Source organism: Podarcis melisellensis (genome assembly GCF_964234715.1).
Source record: "Podarcis melisellensis genome assembly, chromosome: 13".
Classification (NCBI taxonomy): Eukaryota; Metazoa; Chordata; class Lepidosauria; order Squamata; family Lacertidae; genus Podarcis; species Podarcis melisellensis.
The window spans coordinates 34,517,444-34,544,676 of record NC_138545.1 but is presented as its reverse complement, the minus strand read 5'-3'; the positions used below and the strand labels follow the sequence as shown (position 1 = coordinate 34,544,676).

The window sequence follows — 27,233 nt, the reverse complement described above, 5'->3', positions numbered from 1 at the left end:
AGGATTCAAGAAATCCTGCCCTTATGGGAAGCAGTTAATTGTGACTGGCCAACTAAGACTCTGGTGTGTACGTTTGGGTGGGCGCATTGACTTATCCATTTGTGCCGCTTTATGTATTTCCCCACTTGCTCTCATGCTGTAAGCAGTTGCTTTGAGCAACAACTGACACAGCTTCTCGTGAAGTTTTAGTTTGCTATCTGGGCTCTATGGATAAAATTCAATACCCAAACACTTTCCAGGCCATGTCCAAGGTCTTTTATATTAACATATAAAAGCCCTGAAAAACCTGGGAACTAGACTGCCTGAAAGACCACCTGCACCTGTAAGATCACTTAGATCAGGGAAATTTTTACTCCTGACATCACACCCTACTGAGTATCACAGGGCAGTGAGCTGAAAATGGGTGTTTTCTCCTATTGCCCCTGTATTTTGGAATGCCCTTCGCTATGCCATACGTGAACCAGCTACCACAATTTGCTTTTGATATCTGCACTTTCCCTGACCCATCAGACTGGACACTATTTTATGTGTTTGTGGCCCATGACTACCTGTTTTATTTGATTTTATATGCTCTTTTATACTGCAGTTTTATTGGTTTGGGGCTGCATTTTTGTTTTAACAATATCGATTTTTTTAAAACTGTACACTGCTTAGAGTGTAGACTGCTTAGAGGTTTAAAAAACATTAAGTTGCTTAGAAATGCTATATAATGCTTTGTATATATTTTTTGGAAATAAAAACTTGCAGTTGTTTGTATTTAGGCCATGGTATGTTGTAATTATAAACTACATATCCTTTCCCTCTTGCTATGTTTTATTATTACTTAATACATTATATAGCTGTCTTCCTTACCGATTGTGACAACTTACTCTTTTCTCTCTGTTTGCAAACAAATTGCTCTTTTCTTTTTTTCCTTGTCACCTGTTTAGACATTTAATTACTTAAAAAAATACGGTATATGCTGATAGATTGGCAATGCAACCCAGAAGTCTTATTCAGCTGGGCTGAATGAACGTGGCTTTGAATCCAAGCAATACATCTTCATCTTAACTGATCTGAAAATCTGATTGGGAGTTGTGTTCCTTTGGCCTCTAGCTATTCTCAACTTGTTAGATAGTGGAAAACTACCCAGAAAGAGTAAACCCAGGGGGAACTTCACTTCTACTGTTCTCAGATTTTGCAGCTCTGTGTACACAAACTTGCACAGACTGTGTCCCAAGCTCTACATTAGCGATCTCAAACTTTGTCCAGGGCTAGCCTTCTTAAGTCAATAATGCATGCTCCCTATTCATATCATTTATTGACAACAGTGCAGTAATCTCTGTCTGTCTCAGTCGCAGCAGACACTATGGAAAAATGATCTTAAGGATCTGAGCTCCGGTACACCCTGTGAATGTGAGCTGAAACTGGAACGCAAAAGGCTTTGCAAATCTGTTTTGATGTCATATGGATGACTGCAGACAAGACTTAACACCTGCTCATGTATTTGTCCTGGCGACTGGCAACTCCTTACAATTTTTCAAAATCATTTTGAGTTTAGAATGGTTAACCGAAGTCATTAATTTCTACATATTGTGGTAAGGGCAAGAAGCGCACTGTGTGTGTACACTCACTGAATGCTAGCCTTCCGTAAAGGTAAAGGACTCCTGGACAGTTAAGTCCAGTCAAAGGCGACTACGGGGTTGCGACACTCATCTTGCTTTCAGGCTGAGGGAGCTGGCGTTTGTCCACAGACAGTTTTCCGGGTCAAGTGGCCAGCATGACTAAACCGCTACTGGCGCACGGAGGATCGTGACGAGTGCCAGAGCGCATGGAAACACCGTTTACCTTCTCGCCAGAGCGGTACCTATTTATCTACTTGCACTGGTGTGCTTTCAAACTGCTAGATTGGCAGGAGCTGGGACAGAGCAACAGGACCTCACTCCGTCGCGGGGATTCGAACTGCCAACCTTCCGATGAGTGAACCCAAGAGGCCCAGTGGTTTAGACCACAGCGCCACCCACGTCCCTTCCTTACAGGAACCTGGGCCCATGTGCTTGGATGGAAGGGGGCAGGGTCGCTGGTAGGATCCTTTAACACAATAACCCTGGAGACAGCTGAATTTGGCTTGTGTGAGAGGCCAGAGGTCCCAAACAGAACTCTAGCAATGGGACCTGGGCACCTATCTCTGTATCAGTCTCTGTACCTACCAGATAGCAAAATCAGGTGACACAAGGAGCCAATAGGATTCCACCGAGTGTTATAAAGCTGCTGGCTCTGAGCTGGCTCTTCAGTCTGAACAACATGGTGCTCAGACACAGATTGTTCAGACTGCCCATCCTCACTTGGTCCAGGGTGGATATGATTTAAGTCAAATTGATTTAAATCACAATTTAAATCACTAGTCAGTAAGACTTGATTTAAATCATTTTTTTACAGAAAGACTCATTCTTGCTGGTATAATCTTAAAATTTAATAGATAAAGGTTTCGTTTTTGGAATAATAAACTTTCAGAGTAGTTTTTATAGTTCTATCAAAAATTACTGATTTGGTTATATTATTAGAAATACACAGATAATTATGAATTTATTGTGAGGTTTAATAAGTTAACTGTTTATATTTGGACAACTTTTCTGCTGTACTTTATTGGAAGGAGAAATATAATCATTTTCTTAATAACAATTTAAACAATTTATTTATCTATAACGTTAATAACATTATAGCATATGTATCCATGTTTGTTAACTGATGTGGTTAAACGATTTTTTAAAAAAACCTTCGGCTGAGTTTTAGCACACGCGAAAAACTTAAAACAAATCCTTATTTCCTGATGAATAGCCTTTGGAGTGGAATATAACTTAAATAGAAAACTATCTTTAGAAATATTTTTCCTCCAAAAGTATTTTATTTTAAAAATCCAATTTAAATTTTTTAAAACCTGATTTAAATTTGAAAAATCTGATATACCGTATTTTTCGCTCTATAAGACGCACCAGACCACAAGACGCCCCTAGTTTTTGGAGGAGGAAAACAAGAAAAAAATTATTCTGAATCTCAGAAGCCAGAACAGCTGCGCAGTGAAAGCAGCAATCCCTCTTGCTGTTCTGGCTTCTGGGATAGCTGCGCAGCCTGCATTCGCTCCATAAGACGCACATACATTTCCCCTTACTTATTAGGAGGGAAAAAGTGAATCTTATAGAGCAAACAATACGGTATATTTTTAAAAAAATTAAAAACACTGCACACCTCTGGGTCACTAAGCTCTGATACTAACAGGAATAGCTCTAATTTTTCCACCCTCTCTTTTCCTTGCCTCCTCCTCTTTTTCAGTATTTGGGTGTTCAAAATTAACCACACACCAGGTGTATTTTGCACCTGGCTTTAGACCACTTCTGACCAAGTGAAGATTCCTGGGCACCAGGATCATTGGATCTGGAGTGTTTTCACACACTAATACCCCATTCTGTAGAATTCAACCGGTTATGTTTTATCCACACAATCAGAATGAATTTCAGGAACCATATTGCTTTTTCTGTGCAGCGTGAGCAGGAGTTGTCACCATTAAGAAAAAGAGGTCAGAATAGGCCAATATATATGTCAGGGAACTACCATCGGAGCCAGGAGTGGAGGTAAGGCTCCCCAGCGATGCCGGAGAAGGGCCCAGCAGGGAGAGAGGGAACTCATCTACTGAGGAAGGAAATCAGCGTGACACCAGGAAGAAAGGGGAGCAGGGGAGGGCTTCGGAGAGATGGCTCCAGAACTCTTCTACAGAGACCAGTGGGGAGAGCACGGGTCCTCCGCTGGTCACGCCCACCCTGCGCAGAAGACTTCCGCGCAGGGAGGCTAGGCGGAGACTTGGCGTCAAAGAACCTTTATGCTGGAAGAAGTTCAGGAAACGCCCACTGACGGATTCTGCCAGTGACTGACACAGCCGCGGAGTAAGGGCTGTGCAGCCAGGGAAAGGTTTAACCAGGCAACTTTGCCCAAGAGTAGCGGCAACTTACGCACGAGCAACCCCAATTATATGTGGATGGTCCCTGGATCGAGTGACTTTTCTTCTTTAAGTTCTCAAAGCTCTTAACCTTGCTCAAGGTTGTCATCTGAACTAGCCAGATATGTAACTGAGAATCAACCACAGTCAGTCCATCATTTGAAAAATAAGACTTTAGAGCCATCTTGCCCCAAAATGGAAACTAGGCTTTCTGCTTTGGTGACTGCAACCTTGGCTTAAGGAACCGTTTGGCACCTAGATTACATATCTGAGTTTCTAATACTACTCTCACATGTTTGTCTGAATTAATTTCTTTCCCTCCCCACGCCCCACCTCTCTCTTTCCTCCTTACCTTTTTAATGTTAATAGACCAATTCTATGTACATATATGGTATAATGGATCAAAAGAATATACGTGAACAAAAAGCTTAACCTGTGATATTCAACACACTCCTCAGACATAAAATTATGTACAACTCAACTACAGTGGTACCTCGGGTTACATACGCTTCAGGTTACAGACTCCACTAACCCAGAAATAGTACCTCAGGTTAAGAACTTTGCTTCAGGATGAGAACAGAAATTGTGCTCCGGCGGCATGGCAGCAGCAGGAGGCCCCATTAGCTAAAGTGGTGCTGCAGGTTAAGAACAGTTTCAGGTTAAGAATGGACCTCCGGAACGAATTAAGTACTTAACCCGAGGTACCACTGTATGCTGGAAATTTTTTACCAGTAAACCTCATGCACCACCTCTCGGAAAGTAGAGATATTTGAAAGATCTGCCTTTTTGTTACTTCACTTACTAAAGCCACAACCCTCAGAACCACGATTCTTCTACAACCATCTTTTAACCATTGGGCTATCTAGCTCTCTAACTGGCCAGCTCTCTAGATTCTTACTCTTGTTTGTGTTCTCGTAATTCTCCTTAGAGTAAACTCAGAATTATTTCTATTTTGCTGATGGAGATCTCAGAATGAGAAATAGTGACTCGCCCGAAACTATGCAAATAGCAGGAATCTGACTCTCTAGATTCCTCAAGGCGATTCTGTATCTTATTGGCTTCCAACCAATCTTGTACAGGTTCATGTAAACTTTTTCCCCCAGCTCAAAGTCAGTGAATTTGCACAAGCTGAGTTAGTCTTCTGGAAGGTTCAACGCAAGGCTGGATCAAGACAAAACATGTTTTTGATTCAACCTCTTTCCTAAGATTGTCAGGAGGCAATTTTGTCATTCATACGTATTCTGCATTAGTTGGGAAGTGGGATCAGCAAAAGCCGCAGAAAAAGAAATGTCTATTCAGATCTAGACAAAATATTTGTCTTGAATTCATCTTTCATGCCAGAGGAAAAACATGCCTAAGTCCCAGTGAAATAAATAAAGACCAGGGCTTAAATCCCAAAGATTTAATGGTGACATGTTCTGCATACACATGCATTTAAAGAACTTTGTTTTGCTCCAAAGAATCGTGTAACTCATTAAGGATTGAGAATTGTAGTTTTGTGAGGGGTATACTGTGGTTCCCGGGATTCTTTGAAGGAAAGCAATGCACTTTAAAAGTGCTTTACACTTACAGTCGTACCTTGGTTGTCAAACGCCTTGCGACTTGAACGTTTTGGCTCCCAAACACTGCAAACCCGGAAGTGAGTGTTCCTGTTTGCGAACATTTTTTGGAAGCTGAATGTCTGGTGCGGCTTTCAATTAGCTGAAGGAAGCTCCTGCAGCCAATCGGAAGCAGTGCCTTGGTTTTCGAACTTTTTCAGAAGTCGAATGGACTTCCGGAACGGATTAAGTTCAAGAACCAAGGTACGACTGTACTGTATATACATCTAACATCTTACTAGCTGTGTACATCTAACATCTTACTAGCTGCTGAAGCATAAACTGATTTAAACCCAATCTTAAATCTGAATCTTCTTAGTTGGATTGTTCCATTAATGAAGCGTCCAGCAGAGGTTTTTAAACACCCTTGACTACAGACTTCAAAAAAGTGATATTAAAGAAGATGTTCTTAAGCACTCGGCTGAAAGGAAAGTGGATCTCCTTTGCATCACTTGGAATAGAATCCTAACTTTTTTCTCTTGCTCTAATACACCAAAGAATGCAGCATTAGAGAGCACAGAAATGTAGCGTTCGAAGGTGTACCAAGGGTCATCTAGTCCAACTTCCTGCAATGCAGGAATCACAATGAAAACATCCATGGCAGATGGCCGCCTAACCTTTGCTTAAAAACCTCCAAGGAAGGATAGTCCACTGATTCAGATCCTACCCTCCGCAGCAGGAGAAAACAGCCATTTTGATATTTGAAGATGGCTATCATATCTCATCTCAGTCTCCTCCTAAACATACCCAGTTCCCTCAACCGTTCCCCACAAGGCTTGGTTTCCATACCCTTTATGATTGCAAGAATTCCTGAAACATGAAGCCATTGACATTTCCCACCAGAACTTCATAAAGTAAGACCACCACCACTTTCATGTAGGAAGAGGGCCTTATATCTATGAGTCAGAGCACTGGTCCATGATGGTCTAAAATGACTGGCCACATCTCTCCAAGGTCTCAGATGGGGGACTTTCTCTCAGCAACACCAAGAGACGCTGGAATTGAAGCTGAGAACACATGAATGATCTTGGGTGCCAAACAATTTGCCCACCTTCTCCTAGCAGATCCACAGTCTTCAAGACAAAACTCAAGTATTAAGACAAGCAATAAGAAAAAGGGACACTGAGGTTCAGATAAATAGACACTGCTCATCCCATAGAATGGCAAAACCACCACCAAATGCATCATAGAATTGTAGAGTTGGAAGGCACCCTGTGGGTCGCCTAGTTCACTAATCCACTACAGTGGTACCTCAGGTTAAGAACTTAATTCATTCTGGAGGTCTGTTCTTAACCTGAAACTGTTCTTAACCTGAAGCACCACTTTAGCTAATGGGGCCTCCTGCTGCTGCCGCGCTGCTGGCGCACGATTTCTGTTCTCATCCTGAGGTAAAGTTCTTAACGCGAGGTACTATTTCTGGATTAGCGGAGTCTGTAACCTAAAGCGTCTGTAACCTGAAGCGTCTGTAACCCGAGGTACCACTGTACTATCTTCCTTGGGAATAGCAGGTTCTGTTATTTATAATCCCATTATGACGGGATTCTGCTTCCCTGCCACTGGAGAGGGGTGGAAAGGGAAGTCCTATTTGTTACCAACTGGGGTGCTACAGCTGAAGCCTACCCCAAAACACTACAAATCGTTTACTCAGAACTGCATCCGACTAAGTAAAATGAGGTTTAAAGGTAAAGGTACCCCTGACTGTTAGGTCCAGTCGCAGACGACTCTGGGGTTGTGCGCTCACCTCGCTCATGACCTCCGGGTCATGTGGCCAGCATGACTAAGCCGCTTCTGGCGAACCAGACCAGCGCACGGAAACGCCGTTCTACCTTCCTGTGGGAGCGGTACCTATTTATCTACTTGCACTTTGACGTGCTTTCGAACTGCTAGGTTGGCAGGAGCAGGGACCGAGCAACGAGAGCTCACCCCGTCACGGGGATTCAAACCGCCAACCTTCTGATCAGCAAGTCCTAGGCTCTGTGGTTTAGACCATAGCGCCGCCTGCATCCACAAATAAGGTTTACTCCTAGCTAAATACGCACCGGCTTGTGGTAGGAATACCCACACATCCAAACCCAAATCATCACCCTGGCCTATTCTATGTCAGAGGTCCTCAAATATGCAGAGAACTCAACACGACAACAGGACCCAAAGAACCATTTGGCAAATGCTGTGAACCCTAGGGAAGACATGGGGCTAATGTTTCTCAAGTAGCAAGCTGCAATGTGGGGGAATAGACAGCTCAAAAAGAAAAGGGCACAATTCCCCTGTCCTGGGTAAAGGATCCTGGTTTTCAAAGTTCTGCCTCACCAATATGCACAAGTACCTTCCTCTCTTCATAAATGCAGCATCTTAGACCCCAGGAATCACGGTCACTGCCATTTAACTATACAGTATGTGGTGTAAAACTGAAAACAAATTATAGTGGTACTTCGGGTTACATATGCTTCAGGTTACAGACTCCACTAACCCAGAAATAGTACCTCGGGTTAAGAACTTTACCTCAGGATGAGAACAGAAATCGTGCTCCGGCGGCGTGGCGGCAGCAGGAGGCCCCATTAGTAAAGTGGTGCTTCAGGTTAAGAACAGTTTCAAGTTAAGAACGGACCTCCGGAACCAATTAAGTACTTAACCCAAGGTACCGCTGTACAACTAAGAAGCTCCACTTTCTTTTCCCAAATCTTTAGCACGCCATCTTTTTAGAGGGCTACAACTTGTAGGTATCACAACTTCTAGAACCAATTATCATTCTACGCCTCTTCTAAAGCAAATATTGGCTGCTTTGTTGCAAGTGTCACTACCCTTTCAGGAAACTCTGAACTTTCCCACCAATGCTTCCCCCTCTCTTTAAAAAACCCCCACAAAAGTTCACTAAATTTAATAGGGCATGCCGTTCAATCTGTATTTGTAAACCTGCACATTTCCTTGGAGGAAAGCCCCACTATGCTCAGTGGGGCTTACTCCCAGGTAAGGAATTAAGACTTAAGAAATCTTTTGTGGTGTCACCAAGGGAAACACATTCAACTCATAAAGTCAGCATGTATCTGCTGAGCAGGCTAGTTATTAGCTACCAATAAATAGAACCTCCTATAAGTGGTCTTGGCGTTGATTCTCTCTCTTAGGTGCTTGGGATTTTTAAATGCTGAATTTGTCTTATTTTTTTCAAGAATCTCTTCCGTTTTCCAAACTTTCCCAGCTCTTTGCTGCCACAATTCTGAAAAGCATCCATTTTTCTGGGTATTTTGGGAAGTTTGGGGAAAATAAATACATAAAAAGGGGCTTGGGAAGAATGGCATTTATCATTTGAGATATGTTTCCCTGCAAATGCAAAACAAGAATTACTTGTGAATTCTCCTAAAACTTCTATTTTTCCTTTATGTAAAATATGAACACTTTTCTAACCAGTGAAAAACTGCCCCCTTCGTTCCCCTCTTCAGTTGAAACTCTTAAGAATTAAATAGGTGCTTAGAATTCTACTAAGGCTGCACTTTCCCTGAGACTTAGCCCTACTGAACATATTGGGACTTACTTCTGAGTAAAATGCATAGGTTTGGACTGCCTATGCCTCTCTAACTTTAAAAATTAAAAATTTCAACCAGGAAGATCCAATTCATTCACATTGCTCAAAAGGTACCAGGTCCAAGCTGAAGACAAGACATACTTTTCTTGATCCATGGGATCTTCCTCATGTGAATTTGCAGTGCTCCGTGCAGAAAAAGTATGCATGGGATCAATAGAAGTGATCCAGCAATGAAGCAAGACGTGAAATTTTCCTTGTCACATGTTGGCTCTCTAGCCTTTAGGGGTAACTGCTTCACACCAACCTTTTCCCATTTTTATTGCCTCTAAGTAGGGCTACTTTTGGGGCACATCTTTAACTCTATGAACAGTTCCTGGATTGGAAACCAGTCAATACAGTGGTACCTCAGGTTAAGTACTTAATTCATTCTGGAGGTCCATTCTTAACATGAAACTGTTCTTAACCTGAAGCACAACTTTAGCTAATGGGGCCTCCTGCTGCCACCATGCCACTGGAGCACGATTTCTGTTCTCATCCTGAGGTAAAGTTCTTAACCCGAGGTACTATTTCTGGATTAGCGGAGTCTGTAACCTGAAGCATATGTAACCTGAAGTGTATGTAACTCAAGGTAACACTGTATCGCAAAAGAGATTTTAAGTCTACACGTCATTTCTGCCTTTCCTGTCCCTAATACCCATTTTATTTTATGAGCTTACTTTTATACCCCCAACAATTCGCTAGAAAAGACACTGTTGCCTGTAACCAAAAAAATTATGAAGCAATACCAAACAGGTAAATCTACCAAAATAGGTATGCGAAAAGCAAAACAGAACCATTTTGAAATAGTACGTTTAAGCTCGTTTAAGTGAAAGCTTTTAGCATGATTCTAACTTTCTTTCCTTTTGATGCAAAACAAGTGTAAAGTTAACCCTTTTGCTGGGAACTGAACAGTAACAAATTAAAGCAAATGTTTTTTTGTAGATTCTCCCATTAAACTTAAAGCTGCAAACCTCTACACACAATCATCCTGGGGAAAAGCTCCATTAAACTCAATGTGTCTTGCTTCTGAGTAGGAATGCATAGGATTGCCCTGTTAGTGCCTTGTTTGTTGTAAGGATAAAAAGCTCACAGACACACGATCTTCAGCTAAATTTGTAGAAAACTACACATCTACTACAGGATCTAAGCTTTCACACATTTTATTAAAAAGAGGCTAACTTAAGACACTGCACATGTATTGACGAGATACCTTAAGCAAGTTTTCTCATAATTCTACAGAAGTTAACCCCAAACAACAACAAAAATCCTAATAATTAATAAGTGTGCTACTTTTGTGAATAACAAAGCTTAGCTATACCTGTAGAAAAACTGCCTTAAAACCATCACATGCAACATGTCCCTATTAGTTAGAATTTAGGTATAATCACTGTTTCCTTAGTTACTAAATTTCATTCTCTCTATGCTAGTCACTTCCAGTCTTTCATATTTGGAATGTTTGCTTGATGGATTCACTTAATTTTCCCTCCTCTCATTCTTATCCATTCACATTTGTCCTGGTCCCCCACCCCACCCCACAACTCTATCCACTTCAATCTTTTCAGTCTGAGACAACCCCACCCCTAACCTCCAAACATTTCTTAACATTCTTGAGTCCTTAAAACATCTTCGAGGTTGTTTTAATTAACCCTTTCCACCACCAAAGGAATTTGCTGACTTTTAAGGAATAAAATGGCCAAAAAAATCCCATGTCCTTTTTCAATAAAGTTATAACTGAAAACATACACGCCAAACACACAAAGTCTTTTTAAATATATATAAATCTACAGTCACGTTGCAACTCGGGAGTACTTTCTTGTAAGTAAATGCAACTTTTAACAAGAATGTCAAGATTAAGTAGAGATATTGCAGTCCCAGAAAGACCCAACAAGACTTCTCATTAAGTAAGAAATCGCAAATTTACTTATCCATCTGTGGTGGAGATAAGCCCTTTTAGATATATTCAGGACCAACCATTTTTACAGAGGCCAGCAGCACATCCTACACGTGTTTTAATTACTATATAAGATATCCAGGTGGCAGAGTTTATAAATGGTAGGCATGCCATGTCAGTGGCAGTGTAGATTATAATCATTCCTAGAAATCATTCCTTTCAAATCTGAGTATTTGGGGGCAACTTCTAGTAAATGAGGCTCAAGAAATAAGCCAAGCTTTATTTATTTTTAACTGTGGTTTTACTTCATTAAAAAAAAATAAACTGAAAGGATACAGATCAGTATGCCTCTGTTTGGCTAGAATTTTCTTCCACTTAAAAGGTGACATTTTTTACAGATTTAGAGAGAAGGGGGAAACAACTCTCACAGTTATTGAGACTATGCTAATCATATTTAATTAACTAGTTGGGTATCATCCCAAACAAGAAAATCAAGTCTCATACAAGTGAAAGGAAACACCCTGTAAAAATTCAAGCTAGCAGAGTATACATTTTTATCAATGGAAAAGTGATCTTGTATGAAATACAGGCTCTCCTTTCTTGCCCTTAATACCTTGCCCAAAAGATTCAACATTTTTACTCTCACTTCTATAGGAAAGAAATGCAAAATCCCTGTTGGGAAACTATTGAAGTCACTTTATCACACATCCTGAGCACAAGGTTAAAAATGTTTTTTAAGGGAACCTACAAATAAAATCCTGGCATGCAACAGATGACGTCAGACCAACTCTTCTAAGGAAGACTTTGAAAACTCCAACATGGCCACTGACTATTAAGAAGGCAGATGTTTAGATGCATGGAGGTGAAAATATACCCCAGTGATAAGTCGTCTGGGATCTGTTTGATTTCTCTGCCTCAAGTCTACTACCAGGTTTAATTTTTCTTCCTACTTACACCCATATAACCACAATTTGCTTTGAATTACAAAATCTTTCAAGTGATTAATTTGTATATGGTAGATTTCTTAGCATTACTTAGCAAGACTTAAAGAGAATCAGCAACTCCTCAAAATCATCAAATTTCTACACTACTGACAGGCTTTTTTGAAAGCGCTGAACAGGAAACAAGAATAATCAAGTTCCTTTTCTCTCCCTCCAACACCCAATCCCAGCTCCCAAATGTTTATTTTGCTTTGTTTCATTCTAGAATTGCCTGTCCAAAAATCCTTCTCCCAATTGTCATTTTAAACCACAGCTACACTGTGTACCATGCCACAAAGACAGTTACAAGCACTATTGATCACCCATTACACAAGGCCCATGCCTGTTGCTACAATAAAATAAATTATCGAATAGATTTCAGGAGCCTTCCAATCCGGAGGGAGCTGAGGGAAGTCATTCATAAAAAAGAAATGTTATCCTCCATCAGCACATTCTGCTACAAAGTTTGAAAGTCCAAGATATCTACACTCCCCAAAAGGAGAAAGAGAAATTGTGGTGTGAATCACAAAACAAAATATATTGAACTATATAGTAACAAACACTCACATTTCACCCCACCCCCTTTATTTTTTAAACAACTGCCTGGAAAACACAAATTCAAACTGAATTCTGGTGGAATAGCGCATTCTGATGTTTGTGTCTCCTAGATTTCACAGGAATGAAGAGTAATTGTAACTTTTCTCATGTGATTTTTGCTTCACCATGCCTATCCAAATCTGCCATTTTTAATCCAGGCAACCAAACCATTGTACAAGCAGCATGTACACATATTGAATATGTTAATACCACATTAAAGCATGATGAGATAACTACATCTCCACCAAGGTGTAAAGTCTGAGAATTATTCAGAGGGGCAGCAAATGAGGGGAAAAACCAATACATTATTTTCATTTCAAGAACCTGGACCAGCTTGATTAATTTTAGAAGGGAAAATAAAACAAAGCATTAAAAGGTTGCATTGCAGAGGAAAGTCTGTTCAAGTAGGTATTTATTTACAGTAAATGGCCCTGAAATTTACAAAAGAGCACCTCTGCCTCCCAATTTTCAAATTCCCTCTGAATATACTGTATTCTGATTTTATCTCTTTTCCCCTCTGGTACTTTAAGGGGGCAATCCTATGGGCAAGATCCACCAGGATGAGCTGCATAGGATACAGAAGTCAAGCTCAAGGTCCCAACCCTGGCTTAGCTGAAGATACATCAGAGTAAGTTGCTCAGTCTGGATAAGTTGAGGCTTGTGTAAGTCTCCCCAAAAGGGGCGTGGTGGGGGTGGGACCAGAGAAAGGGGCTTAAGGCAGGATCCTAAACCCATTTGGCTCAGCCACGTGATCTGGCAATACAGTGTAAAAGCACTATTTTGAAAGTTTTCCCCTCTTTCAGGATTAAGCAGAGCAGCAGCTCCACTGCTAAACAGGGTTTGGATTTGGCGTGACTTTATGACAGCTTAATTTACACCAATTTGCACCAGCTTCTTGCATAGGATTGCTCTGCAAAAGTAACTCTAGGAATTTGGATGGGGGGTGAATCAAATTAGCCACCAATTTTGTTTTCTGCTCTCTTCAAAATAGTTTCCTTTCAAAGCAGAGATTGAAAATGCTAATACACCTAGTTTTGTCTGCACAACTCTGGGGAATTTTAAAAACACAGTTTTCTTCTTTTCCTTTAAGCAAACATGGAATTTTCTCAACATGGAAAATTTTAAAGAAATTAAACAACTGGATTACCTTTGCTTTTTAGGTACTGAGTGTTCAATCTCAAGTTGTTTTCCATGCAGCTCCACTTTGCCTAAAAACACAAGTGTCTTTTTTAAAAAAAACATGTACATAAGGAAACCTGGACACCATTCTCACATACAGCTCAACTTTTGCTCCCATTCCTCATATTTTAATTCAATTTTATTGGGGAATTCAGATTGCCTTCACCAGAAATCCCACTGCCTTGGGAGGTGTGTTTTCCTCTAGATAAAACAAAAAACTGGATTTCAAATTGAGGGGACTAAACAATGGAAGAAACCAATAATGGAGGTTTCCCCATGACCCTACTTTTTGCACATTCAATTCATTCCTCCTTCACACGCTGGAAGATCTGTTTAATCACAGGAAAGGCAAATTTAAGATTTGCAAGGCCTCTTCCGTCGATTTATTCCACCTCAACTTGTTCGGCTGTATCTTTTTTAAAAAAAATTAATAAGAAAATCCATGAAAACTGTATTCAGCTGGGAAGAAGGAACGTGAATCTAGAAAGGGATGGGGAAACTAAATTATGATGTGTTCCTTTAGAGTAAGGGGGCAAAAGAGGTTTTTCCCCAGGAAAAGGCAACATCAGCTTTGCTTGCTAGTTCCTCTCTGCCTCTTCTCAATCTCTTAGCAGCATGGCGACCTTCGCGCTAATACACACATCACATGCCCCAGGAAAACCCAGTTTAAAATCAAAATGGCCAAAGTCCAACAACTCCCGTCTTCCCTCCCCACCTCCCACTTCCAGAGGAGCCCCTCTCCCATCCCACAAAGCACCTCACACTCTTTTAAAGGGCAAAAATAGAGCATTTGATCCCATGGCAAAACCCAAATGGCCTTGCAAGACGAACCACCAAGGCCGGGGGGCGGGGGTTGATCATGGAACCTCGAATTAAGGGAAAGGGGCTTAATATTTTGATTTGATCCCCCCTTTCATCTCCAGAGAGAGCGGGGGCTGATTTGTGGGGGGGGGGGCGTCCAAAGGCTTCCCGGGAGCAAAAGAGAAAACTGTCATTCTCGCCCTTTTTGTGTGCGCGTTTTCACGTTGCGAGGGGGGTTGCCAAATTTTACCCTTTTTCATATATATAAAAAAGGTGAATGCTAAAAAAACGACGACGGTTTAAGGGGGATCCACTATGATAGAAGAGGAAACATTCTGGGTGGGAGGGAGGAGGAATTCAAACAAATAAAAGAATTCTGCGAGCCCTCTAGAAATCCACTGGAAGCAGATGGAGAAATCGTAGGCCCTACAAGTTGTGTATTACGCAAGACACACAAGAGACATGGTTCTCGACTCGGGGTCAGATAGACAGGGCGAAGGGGGGTGCAAAGCTGTGTGTGTGTGTCCCCAACTACCCCAAGTTGCGGATGGGAGGGTAGTGGGGGAGAAATACGAAACGAAAGTGAACTTTCATTGATGACACCCCAGAGGTAGAAAAGAAACAGGGCGGAAGACGCACGAGTATCGGAGAAGTGTGGCTGAACGCATCTTTGCAAAACCACATTGTGTGGATCTTGGAAAGGGAAAAGAGGATCGCCAGAACTGGGAGCGCTAGGTAGTTAACTGCTGCCGCTGTTGTTGTTTTTTAAAAAAGAAATGTGTTTGGATCTATAAATTAAAAAATAATCTCAACCCACCCCCCACAAAAACAAAAAAACTAAATCCACTACAGCTTCAGAAGGAGAGAGCGGGGGGATGGGGTGGAGAAGAGACAAGAGAGATCCATTGGCTTACCAGAAAAAGTTTCGATGGCTTTCATGGCCCATTGCTCATCTGGGCAGTCGACAAAGGCGTAGCCAGATTTCACCAAGAACTGGCCACTGAAGGAGATCTTGTGGTCGTTGAAGACTTTCTCCAGATCCGCCGGAGTCACGTTCTCGTTGAGGTTCCCAATATACAGCTTGTTCATGGCTGATGCCTTTTGCACAAAATGTGGGGTAGGTCCAAAAAGGGAGGGAGTCGCGGGAGGTGGGAGGGAAAATATATTATCTCACACACCGGGGTGGGGAAAGGAGGGCGATGGTAGGTGGGTGGGTGTGAAACTTTCAACAGATTCTTTTTTTATAAAAAAAAAAATCCTACCTCTTTTTTTTTTTTGAAAAAAAAAGTTTCTTATTCAATCTTGTAGGCCCAGCAAGTAGGAAAAGCCTGTTATTTTGGGTGTGGGGAGGAAAGGTGGGGGTGATCTAAGAGGAAAGAGGGGGGGAAATGTTCCCTGTTTTACGGAATCAATGGGGCTGGTGGGGCTGGATGCAACTTGCTATGGCGGTCTTGGGAAAATGGCTCTTTTTTTTTCCTTTTCCAGCGGCCCCCCAACTCCTTTTGAGTCGCAGCTCATGTGTCACACTCACACACACACTCACACACACCACATAGGACGTCTCTGAGGCTGAAGGCAGCCTTTGGCGCCGCCCCTAAATAAAATCGACCTGGAAAAATGAGTGAAAATGTTTGCAAGAGGAAGCCACGTGGTGGAGCCCCAAAAAGGGACCACCCCTCCGAGGGGAGGGGCGCGCACGCACCGACAGACGCGCTCATGTGCAGAGGCGCGGCAGCTTTCCATTGCTCGCTCTCTCTTTTTTTTTTAACCCACCCCCCCAACGGCAAATACTATTTTATTTACATTTTGCCCATCTTTCCTTCCCTCCCCTTAAAAAACAACAACCCGTTTTCTCCATTTCCTTGTAGAATCCAAATTATTGTAGTAGGACCACCTCTCTCACCTCCTCCCCACCCCACCGCTTTTGCTGGAGGGCTGCGACGAGACCCAACCCCCATCGCGACCCCCCTCCCCCCTCTTCCCCCAGCCGGTTCTCCCACCCCTCCCCCTCATGAGCCATGAGCTTCTTCTTAAAGAGTTTGAATGAGATTTTCTGGGTGTAAACTTAATTCAAAGGGCGCTCTGGCTCGCCCCGAGGAAAGAGGGCGGAGGAAGGAAGGAGAGCAAGCAGGCGCGCAAACTAAGCGCGCGCGGTGCACCCGGAGCTTCGCTCTACCCATCCGCACGATTTGGGGATCGCCTTAGGAAGGGGGGGCGGATTCTGAAGGGGGGAAAAGGCGAAGATGACCAGATGCGATCGTGGGGGTTGGTGAGCATGGACGAGAGCCATATTGGAATTTGGTTTGTGTGAAGAGTCGTGGAGGCATTATTAGTGCAATAATAATTGTAGAATTACTGTTGAATCCCCAACACACACGCACATAGATTTATATACAGTATAATATATATATATGCAGATGATAGATGGATAAGATATAAAATGGAAACATCCTGTGGGTGGCTGTGATACCGCAGCACACGATCTTCATTTGTGCATCCCGCGGGCCAGAAAGAAAGGTTCACACGTTTGCGAACTTTAATATGTCACGTTAGCATTTCTTAAGAAAGTGTGGCGGGTGCGTTGGAAACGCACGAATCTGAAATGGGCACTTCTCCTCTTGCCATCCAGCTGGCGCTTCTCCGCAAGCATAAAAGCGATTTAATAACCACAATAATAACCATGTATCAACCCTGTTAAAACTTTCTGAAATAATAATAATAATAATAATAATAAGTGTACTGACTAGGCAGCAGCTCGCTCCAAATAGATGGAATGCAAACGCAATGCTAGCCGCTCTCCTTTGCCTTGCAACTTTTCGATGAGTAGTTTTCCTCCTAACCATTTGTAGGTTTCCTGTTTTTTTTGGGGGGGGGGGTTTGGTTCGTCAATAAATACCTCACATATCAGCAAAAGGGCAAGAGGAGTTTAGGATCTAGGAAAGGGCGAGGGCGGTTTTTGGACACGGTGCCTGCAATATTGCGCGAGCAGGCATTTGGTTCCATGAATGGACATCGGTGGGAAGCCATCGAAATTAAATATATATTTCTCCACCAACCAAAAGGGCGCCGATTGGACGGCTGCTTCCGCTTAACCCTTGTCTCGCACGAGGCAACATGTGCGCCCCGTCTCCCCCGATTCCTCTTCCTTCTTCTTTTTAAAGTCATCCTTCCATGTGCGTTCTTTTTGGGGTGGGGGAAGATCTGGATTAATTTATTGAAATAAAAGTTTGGTTTTATTGCCCCTCAGTCCGATGCTCTGGTTTAAAACCCTGGAGATCTGAGGGGAACCCTCCCCCCTTATTTCTTAACGGCCCGATCCTACGGCACGCTTACTCGGAAGTAAGTCCCCCCTCTGCGAACCGGGGCATGGATAGCTAGTGGTGCGCCTTTGGCGAGGCGCGCGAAATCGCCAAAATCGTATTTTAGTCACTTTCTGCCAGGGATCAGCAGCCGAAGGATGGTTTCCTGAGCAGGGAGTGGGGGACAAAGGGGAAGATGGTGGCTCGCAGCCCTTTCCCACCCGCCTCCCCCTCACTTTTAATGCCTCCTTTCCAGAGGAGGAGGGGGTGAAATTAAAGGAGGGGTGTGCGTAATAGCCAAGTTGGCTGTGAAGAGGCGCCAATTGTCCCTCTGCAACGCTGGTCCCTGCCATTATCCAGGAGGGATGGGGGGCGGAAGGTGGTTGTGGTGGGGGGAGGAATCTTTAAAGCATGCCAGTCACAACCCACCAATCCAAGGGAGCTCTGGGGGGCGGAGGAGGGGGTGGGAGGGAAATGGCAAGGTGGGGGATGGGGCGGGAGAGGTGGCCTCGCCGGAATGCGCTGGCCCTTTAAATGGCTGCTGGGGGAGTGTCCGCGTGTGCATGGCCAAAAAAAAAGGAAGAAAGAGAAAAGAAAAGCCGGCTGGAGCAGAACTATTTCGTTCGGAAGCTTGCATTGCACAGAGTTGTGAATGGAAGGATTTGAGTTATCAGCATCATCAGGTTTCTGATTCCTCTCCTCCCCCCTCCCGTTTTTCTTTTCTTAAGAACAAACATTACTTTAAAATGCACACACACACACATATCACAAACGTGAAGTGAGTGGGAAAGATCGATTCTCCTGATCGAACGAGAAATGTGAGGCATGCCACCACTGCTAAAATTAAATTCTGCTCTAGAAATATAGGTACTTAGCCATTTAAGTGGGGGAAATGGTAGTCGCTGGACTTTGATCTTTTTAAAGCATTCCGGAGATACATTATTAGCAAGACCCACGTTGTGTGTAAATAGAAGCATAATCCCCTAAATGCCACGTGTTTTCCTTGCACGGAGATCTTCCGTAGCCATTTATTTGTTTTTGAGCCTTTAAGAAAGTCAGAGTGACCTACCAGATCAGGTTTCGATTGCAGCCCAGGTCATGTGCTTAAAATGAAAACCTTCCTTTGATTAGTTTTAAAAAGAACAAACAAACAAAATCGTTCCAAGGCTTGGAGATAAAGATATATTAAGAAATATTTAAACTTTTTCTCTTGGGGATTATTGTTCGATGGAAAGATGCACTTTTTCTGTCCTTAACTAGTATAGATATTTATGAATGAGTATCCAATGCTACAACAGAACAATTTTGCAACTTCCCTAAAAACATTTATTTCTACATTTTTTTTACTTCAGAAATGTCTATGAACATGAAAATATTAAAGATTGTTTGGAGAAATCTTGAAAACTAGCAACTTTCTCAACCCAGTTAAAAATATAAAATAGAATGAGGTTTATATATTCTCCCGGCTCTAGTAGGCAGACCCTTTAAAATGCACATTACAGCATGAAAACACGGAGATCCTATCTTTGAATACACCACCAAAACCAGCCTTACCCTCCTGATTAAAATCGCAAATATTTTTCTATCATTCATTGTTCCCTCCCTTTAAAGAACAGTTGCTTGTAATCAAGAGAAATTTTATCTACATGCCTGTTGGTCCTTTCAACTGCATAATCTAAGCTATCTTTAATTGCTTTTGTCAAACAAAAGTTACAAATCTGTATTTAAAAAATACACACCAGATTTTAAATGTACAGACAAAAAAGTACACACTAGAGGAATACATATCCTAATTTAAAATAAAAGTCATTTATACATGCTCATTTAAGATTCTTGATTGTTTTGGTTTGTTTTAATGTGTGTGACCATGCATTTATTCTGAAGTCATTGCATATATTCTGAAGTCAGAGTAAACAGCCTTAAAAGAATCTTAACATCTTGACCCAAATGTGTAAAACTGTTTCTTAAAAATTAAAATATTAAAATCCATATATAGATGCCAATTGTAAAAGCTTATGCTGCAATAAATTTGCTGGCCTTTTAAGATGCCTAAATACTTATTTTTCCAACCAAAGAGGAAAGACTTCAGGGTTTTTTTGGGGGTGTGTGAAATCAATGTCTTTTCCAAATACATGATATTTAGGGAATGCTCAGAGAAGAGGCAGCTAAAGCATTTTCGAGGAGAGTCAATCTGTAGTCATTCAGTGCAAAAAAGTAGCACAGAAAAACTGGTGGAGGCTTAAAATTTGTTCACTGCATATTTTAGTGAATTAATATCCCTCCTCCCCTTTCCTTTAATCCCCCCTCCATTTCCTTAAAGAGCAATGTTGCCACTAACTGAACCAGAACTCCAGTTTTGGATACTACAACCAATAAACAGATTTCACTCTTGTCCTAAGTTTAATTCAGGGTTTCCTCTATTCCTTTCATAGTTATTTTAACTTGGTTACATTACTGAAAGTCCCTCTAGACAGCTGAAAGAGAATAGTCCATTTAAATGAGAATGCCTTCAAGTGGAAAACCCTGGGTGATTTTTCTACTGAAGTTATTATTTTGAACCATTTTCCATTAGGATGTTTTCTTTCCTGGTTTCTTTTTATATCTATTCGTAATACCATCTATCCATGTTGTCCCCATTGGTTTTCAGGTGTCAACAACTTATTTCCATATTTCATAAACATGGCGTGGCTGTTATTATCAAAACTGTTTTCTCACCACCTTCACAATAAGCCATTAGGAGTTTGTCATAACAAATCAGCAATGGGAAAAGGTGCAAATTTATTACAAATCAGATATTCCTGCTTATATTTTAGCTACCTTTAACTGATTTTCCAAAGAGCTCTTAATTTCTAGCACATTGCTTTCACCTTTACTGTTTTGAAATTGACCCACTGGAAGGTATAAATTCATCAACATTTATAAAAAGTAACTTTCTAATTACAAAACATTTGCTGTGAGTTTGAGGAAAACATGTACACTGCATTAAAATACCCATTATATAAAAGATAGTAATTTTTGCTCTAATGAGGCATTTAAGCTCTAACATACCTTAATATTAATTTGATTACAAACTGAATTTCAACAATTCAGATATAAAACAAGAAAAGGAAGTATTTTTATTAGGAAATGCTTCACAAAGACATTTTGTTTTACATTCTGCATGGAACATAAGGGGTTAATGCTTGGAATTTGCAGAATTACATCACTTGATTCTAGACATTTGTGAGACACACTGATCCCAAACATGATTGTTTCATTTCAACTGGACTTTCAGGTACCCATTCTTAGGGCAGCAGTCTGCTTAATTCAAATCTCCTTCTTTATGGAATTGGTAACTTTGTTTAATAGCCCCCCCTTCCCTCCCCATTCTCCATACGTTAACAAAATTTAAGTCAACATTTTGCTAGAACATAGGAACTGCCAAACCAAAAACATGATCTAAAATTAGAACTGCACATATTTTGTAATTAAATCAAGCTATTCAAATGTTTCAAAATAAAAAAGCAAGTAACTAGCAGAGCTTTTAACACCTTGAATAAATATAGTTACAGGTAGGTAGCCATGTTGGTCTGCCTTGGTTGAAACAAAATAAAAAAATTCCTTCCAGTACCACCTTAGAGACCAACTAAGTTTGTTATTGGTATGAGCTTTCGTGTGCAAGCACACTTCTTCAGATACACTGAAAACCACAGGTTTTCAGTGTATCTGACGAAGGACTTTTTAAATTTCTTTTGAATAAATATGTCACTATAATAGGAAATCTCCCTCCTCACATGCAATGAACATCACCTTCTGGTCTTCATGTTTTGCCACTAATTACAGGTTTTTGATTTTATTGTGTTTAATAGGCTTGATTGCTGGTCAACTTAAGTGATTTTTTTTTTCAAAGAACTAGTTTGACTGCTCTAAATATCTGGAGAAAGTTTTTCTGTATGGGGCACATTCATTGAAATGAGGGCATTAAATCTCAAAGAAAATGTGGGCAGCATTCTTATCATTATAAAGCTTTCGAAAACAAGTTTCAAAGATCCCCTACTAGACCGTTGGGTAGGTCAGGACCCGAAATGTATGTTGTGCAGTGCCTTTTGGTGGGTCAAAGCAATGGCACTGTCGCAATTTTCTTTTTATTGCTTAGCTTTAAAATACAGACACACCAGTGGGCTGGAAAGCAAGAAAGGAGCTTCCGTTTTCCTCTAAAAGTTATTCCCTCTAATAGTAAGCCGAGGAAATTTCAACCAGTACAGCTTTTCCCATTCCTGCTTGGTAATACTGAACCTGAGATTTTTTCTTCTACAACACTGCTGAAATTGAAGAAGTCCTTTGTAGCTGGTCATTTCAGAGGAGGAAATGGTTGTATGCAAAGACATAATTGAAACTGGGTACCACACAGGTTGAGATTCCTAGTGAGTCATAGGTTTGATAAGGTTAAAGGCTTCATACACATCATATATGTAAAGCACATTTTGAGTGCATTCTGCCCCCAACAGAATCCTGGGAACTGTAGTTTGTTAAGGGTGTTTGGAACTGTAGCTCCAAAGCACAACTCCCATGATTCTTTTGGGGGTGTCTTTTTTTTAAAAAAAGTTTTTAAATTCAAAATTAAACAAGACATATTATCCAAAAACATATCATCCTTGTTTTCCCCCATTTTTCCTTCCTCCCCCCACCCTCCCACACAAAAAAACCACCCACCCCCCGACTTCCCTCAGTTCCAGTCTTTGGTTTCTCTGAAACTGCTGTTTTCTGCATGTTACAAAGTTGTATAGATCCTCAAACTATTTAGCTGATTATTATCAATTAAAAGTTTGTGAATGTTTATTCAAAACCTGCCAAGGAGTCCAGTTCACTTTGTTGCATCTTCAAATACTTTGTAAAGGGTTCCCATTCATCTTTAAAGTCACAGTTATTCTTATATGCCAGTTTTGCCAGTTCTGCATAGTCCGTCAATTTTTCTTGTCATTATTCTTTAGTTGGGGTTTCTTCAGTCTTCCATCCTTGTGCTACCAGAACTCTCGTGGCCGTTGTCACATACATGAAGATGTTTTTCAGCTTTTTTGCCAGGTCTTTCCCTACAATCCCCAACAAAAATGCCTCAGGTTTTTAAACAAATGTTTTGGGGGTGCTTTAAATGTATGGTGTGTATGTTTAGGCTACACTTCAAAAATTCCAACACGTTCACCTGGCGTGGGACAAGATGGGATCAAGATACCAAGCTTGTGGTCCTCATGAATGATGCCACTAGAGAGAATCGGATTCTGTGACTTTTACTCATTAACCTGCCCTGTAACCCCATGTTCACACATTCACCATGGCGAAAAAATTCCCCGATGCCAGCATCCTGTTTTAAATCCACTCCCCTCTACCAACCCTGTCAGCATCAGCTGATCTAAGCAGCGCAACAGTCCCTGGTGTGTCTTCCATCTTAGAGAGCCTGCCTATGTTATTAGCATCTTAACGCCTGCCATGATTTAGCTACCCCACCCCAAACCCGGCAATAAAACCTACCACAACCTTGTTTAATTTGTGGCAGTCCCAGAGTTGACAACGGTACGGTTTCGTGGTTGCGCGTGTCAGTAGCCTAACTGTAAACACGTGCAGCAGAATTCCTACAAGCATTTTCAGGGATTTCCCCACGAGAAAAGGAAAATGTAGGGAAATGCAAGCGGGAAGGTGGGAATCTCAGGTACCATATATCCTAACATTATTACGCTTAGGAGTTCTGATATGCCTCTGAAATGCAAGGCAACATCACCCCTAACCTCCTCTCTTAATGTTTTATAAGTGTGGTATGTTTCCCATTATATGTATTGTATGGTGAGTTTATACCCCTGTTTTACAAGCAGTCTGCTTTCGTTTGTGAGGCGGGAGGCGAGGGCCCAGCGTCTTATCCAGAGTGGTCCACTATCCAACCAACCCCGGTGGCTGTTTTTCTCCCACCCGGTGCTAGTTGAAATGTCTGTGAGGAGAAAAACAACACAGAGCAGGGAGAGAGAAGAGAATGGAAAAGAAAAAGTCCTGCGAGCACATCTCTCCTTTCGTCTGCCCCCCATCTTTCTTTTGCCCATCTCCTACACCGAATCATCAGCTGGCTGCCACCTGACGGCAAGTTGCTGTGGCAATATAGCTTTCCCTCACAGGTGAGGCGACTCAAAAACTCCCTGTTGAGGCACATCCACGGGCATGGGGAACTTCGGACCACACTAGACCTGAGGTAAATCGTGTGACTCTAAAGTAAACAGCAGGCTGAGGGGAAGCCACCCTGTGGGGAGAAGGGTTTCACTCTTTCCCTCCCTGCCACAGCCTGGACAAAAATCCCTCTACCCCACTGCTTGCTTTTCTAGGGGAGCGTACATTGGTGCCAATGGGAGCTTTCCTGGAAATGCGGACAACAGCTGCAGAAAGATTTCTCTTAAGGTTGTGTGCAAGGGAAAGAGTTAAACCCGCCTCCCCATGGGGTAGATGGGTAGCTTCTCCTCCACTGCTATTTACACTAGAGAAACATTTCCTCCAGTGCCCAAACATTTATCACCTGCACAAGCAGAGCAGAGCACAAAGGCAACATCTATCCGTTGTATGTCCCACCAGCACCTGGTATTCAGAGGTACAGTGGTACCTTGGGTTAAGTACTTAATTCGTTCCGGAGGTCCGTTCTTAACCTGAAACTGTTCTTAACCTGAAGCACCACTTTAGCTAATGGGGCCTCCCGCTGCTGCCGCGCCGCCGGAGCACGATTTCTGTTCTCATCCTGAAGCAAAGTTCTTAACCCGAGGTACTATTTCTGGGTTAGCGGAGTCTGTAACCTGAAGTGTATGTAACCTGAAGCATATGTAAGCTGAGGTACCACTGTATACTGCTTCTAAACATGCAGGCTCCATTGAACTACCATCACACCAAGAACCACCAATAGACCTATTTCTCATGAATTTGCCTGATAATGTGTGTTGTTGTTTTTTTACCATTTTAGTGAGTCGCTGTCTCTGCATTCTCCAGTTCTCTATGCATTATGTGAAATAGTATGCCTTTCTTTTTTTAAAATACAAAAGGTGTGCCACCCCCTGATCATTTCAGTTTCTCCTTTTTCTGCTCTGCTAAACATCGTTGCTGAGATAGGTCAACCAGAGAGCTGTGTACAGTAATCTATCTGAACATGCATTGTAGATTTATATAAAAGCATTACCAATAGTGGCAGTTTCATTTTCAATCTCTTTCCCTATCATTCCCAACAATTGCCTTTTTTTTTTTTACTGAACACTTGAATTGCTGCTTGCACTGAGATATCCACTACCTAAAACTTCTTTCTTTATATCAGATTCAGTTTCTGGTTATTAATATTATTATTATTAATTTTGTGTAGCACTTCACTCTTCCTTCTAGCTAATCTCGTCTGCCATGCTGTTGTCCATTCATTCAGAATAGAATAATCCTTGGGAGTTTTCCATAGTCTGCTTTGGATTTCAGCATCCTGCATAATTTAGTGTCATCTGCAGATCTGACTATCTCACCGCTCCCCTCTGACACCAGATCATTTATGACAAAGGCAGACAACCTGTGGCCCTCCATATGTTACTGGACTCCAACTCCCATCAGCCACAGCCAGCATGACCCATGGTTCTGGATAATGTGAGTTACAGTGCAACAATATTTGGAGGGCCACTGGTTTGCTGTTCTAGGAACAGTGTTGGAAATTAGACAGGCGCCAGGCATTTTGACCTATTGGCCACATTTTTAATAATCTGTGCCATCATTAAAAAGAAAGGTCAGAATAGGCCAATATATATGTAAACCGTCCCTAGATCAAGTGACTTTTCTTCTTTAAGTTCTCAAAGTTCCTAACCTAGCTCATGGTTGTCATCCGAACTAGCCAGATGTTTAACTGAGAATCAATCACAGCAACTAAATGTTCCATTTTTGTGATTGTAACCTTGGTTTACGGAGCCATTTGTTGTTGTTGTTTAGTCGTTTAGTCGTGTCCGACTCTTCGTGACCCCATGGACCAGAGCACACCAGGCACTCCTGTCTTCCACTGCCTCCCGCAGTTTGGTCAAACTCATGCTGGTAGCTTCGAGAACACTGTCCAACCATCTCATCCTCTGTTGTCCCTTTCTCCTTGTGCCCTCCATCTTTCCCAACATCAGGGTCTTTTCCAGGGAGTCTTCTCTTCTCATGAGGTGGCCAAAGTATTGGAGCCTCAGCTCAGGATCTGTCCTTCCAGAGAGCACTCAGGGCTGATTTCCTTCAGAATGGAGAGGTTTGATCTTCTTGCAGTCCGTGGGACTCTCAAGAGTCTCCTCCAGCACCATAATTCAAAAGCATCAATTCTTCGGCGATCAGCCGAGGTCAGAATAGGCCAATATATATGTAGACTGTCCCTGGATCAAGTGACTTTTCTTCTTTAAGTTCTCAAAGTTCTTAACCTAGCTCAAGGTTGTCGTCCGAACTAGACAGATGTTTAACTGAGAATCAATCACAGCAACTAAATATTCCATTTTTGTGATTGTAACCTTGGTTTAAGGAGCCATTTAGCAACAAGCTTATATATCGTGAGTTTCTATCACTGTCTAGATATATGAATATGTTGTCTAGCACCATTCAGAAATACTGATCTCTGGAACACCCCACTGCTTCCTTCCCTCTGTTGTAAAATAAAGAAATGACCATTCCTGACTGTCTGCTTTCACTACGCTAATCAGTTGCCAATCCTCTTGTCCCAACATTGTTTAATTTCCTTGAGTTATTTCTCAAACATTTCTTTTTTGGAAATCCAGGTTATACGTCAACTGAATTGTCTCTGTCTACATCAGGGATGGGGAACCCTGATGCTCGACTCGAACTCCCATTGGCTGCAGCCAGCATCCCAGGATAACAGGAGCTGCACTTAAGCAACCAGAGTTGAACATTGGCAGAAGGGTCATGGCTCAGTGGCAGAACATCTGCTTTGCATGCAAAAGGTCCCGGGTTCAATCCCTGGCAACTCCAGGCAGGACTGGGAGAAAACTCTGTCTAAAGCCTAGAAAGCCACTGCCAGTCAGTGTAGACATTATCAAGGCATATGGGCCAGGGGTCTGGCTCAGTATAAGGCAGGTTCCTAAGTTCCTAACGTGGAGAGCCACAGGTTCCTCACTCCTTGGACCATAAGAAGCTGCGTTATACGGAATTAGACCACTGGACAATCTAAGCTCAGTAGCACCTGCACTGGCTGGCAGCATCTCTCTAAGGCTTCAGACAGGTGTCTTTCCCATCCTTACCTGAAGATGCTAGAGGTGGGACCTGGGATGTTCTGCAGTGCTGTCAATTGACCTGGGATTGGTTAGTTTGACAGATCTGTAATTTCATAATCATCATCATTAATTACATCTGTATAC

General features: G+C 41.9%; 2 protein-coding genes across 3 annotated transcripts in view; one reads left to right on the top strand and one right to left on the bottom strand.

Annotated features, from left to right (window-relative positions):
- Positions 1-16,178, bottom strand: part of IGF2BP1 (insulin like growth factor 2 mRNA binding protein 1) — an 81,622-nt gene extending 65,444 nt beyond the window's left edge. Inside the window, exons 1-2 of one of the 2 annotated variants that reach the window (XM_081884112.1) lie at positions 15,487-16,178; positions 13,740-13,800 (exon numbers count right to left, since the gene is read on the bottom strand). In XM_081884112.1, the coding sequence (XP_081740238.1) occupies positions 13,740-13,800; positions 15,487-15,661 (236 nt within the window). In that variant the 5' untranslated portion in view covers positions 15,662-16,178. The remainder of the gene's footprint in view (positions 1-13,739; positions 13,801-15,486) is intronic. The other variant, XM_081884111.1, reaches the window with a different exon arrangement.
- GIP (gastric inhibitory polypeptide) overlaps positions 7,339-27,233 on the top strand; it is a gene marked incomplete at its 3' end in the record, with an annotated part of 33,541 nt that continues 13,646 nt past the window's right edge. The window contains exons 1-2 of the mRNA XM_081884460.1: positions 7,339-7,409; positions 13,123-13,220. Of these exons, the coding sequence (XP_081740586.1) occupies positions 13,153-13,220 (68 nt within the window). The 5' untranslated portion in view covers positions 7,339-7,409; positions 13,123-13,152. The remainder of the gene's footprint in view (positions 7,410-13,122; positions 13,221-27,233) is intronic.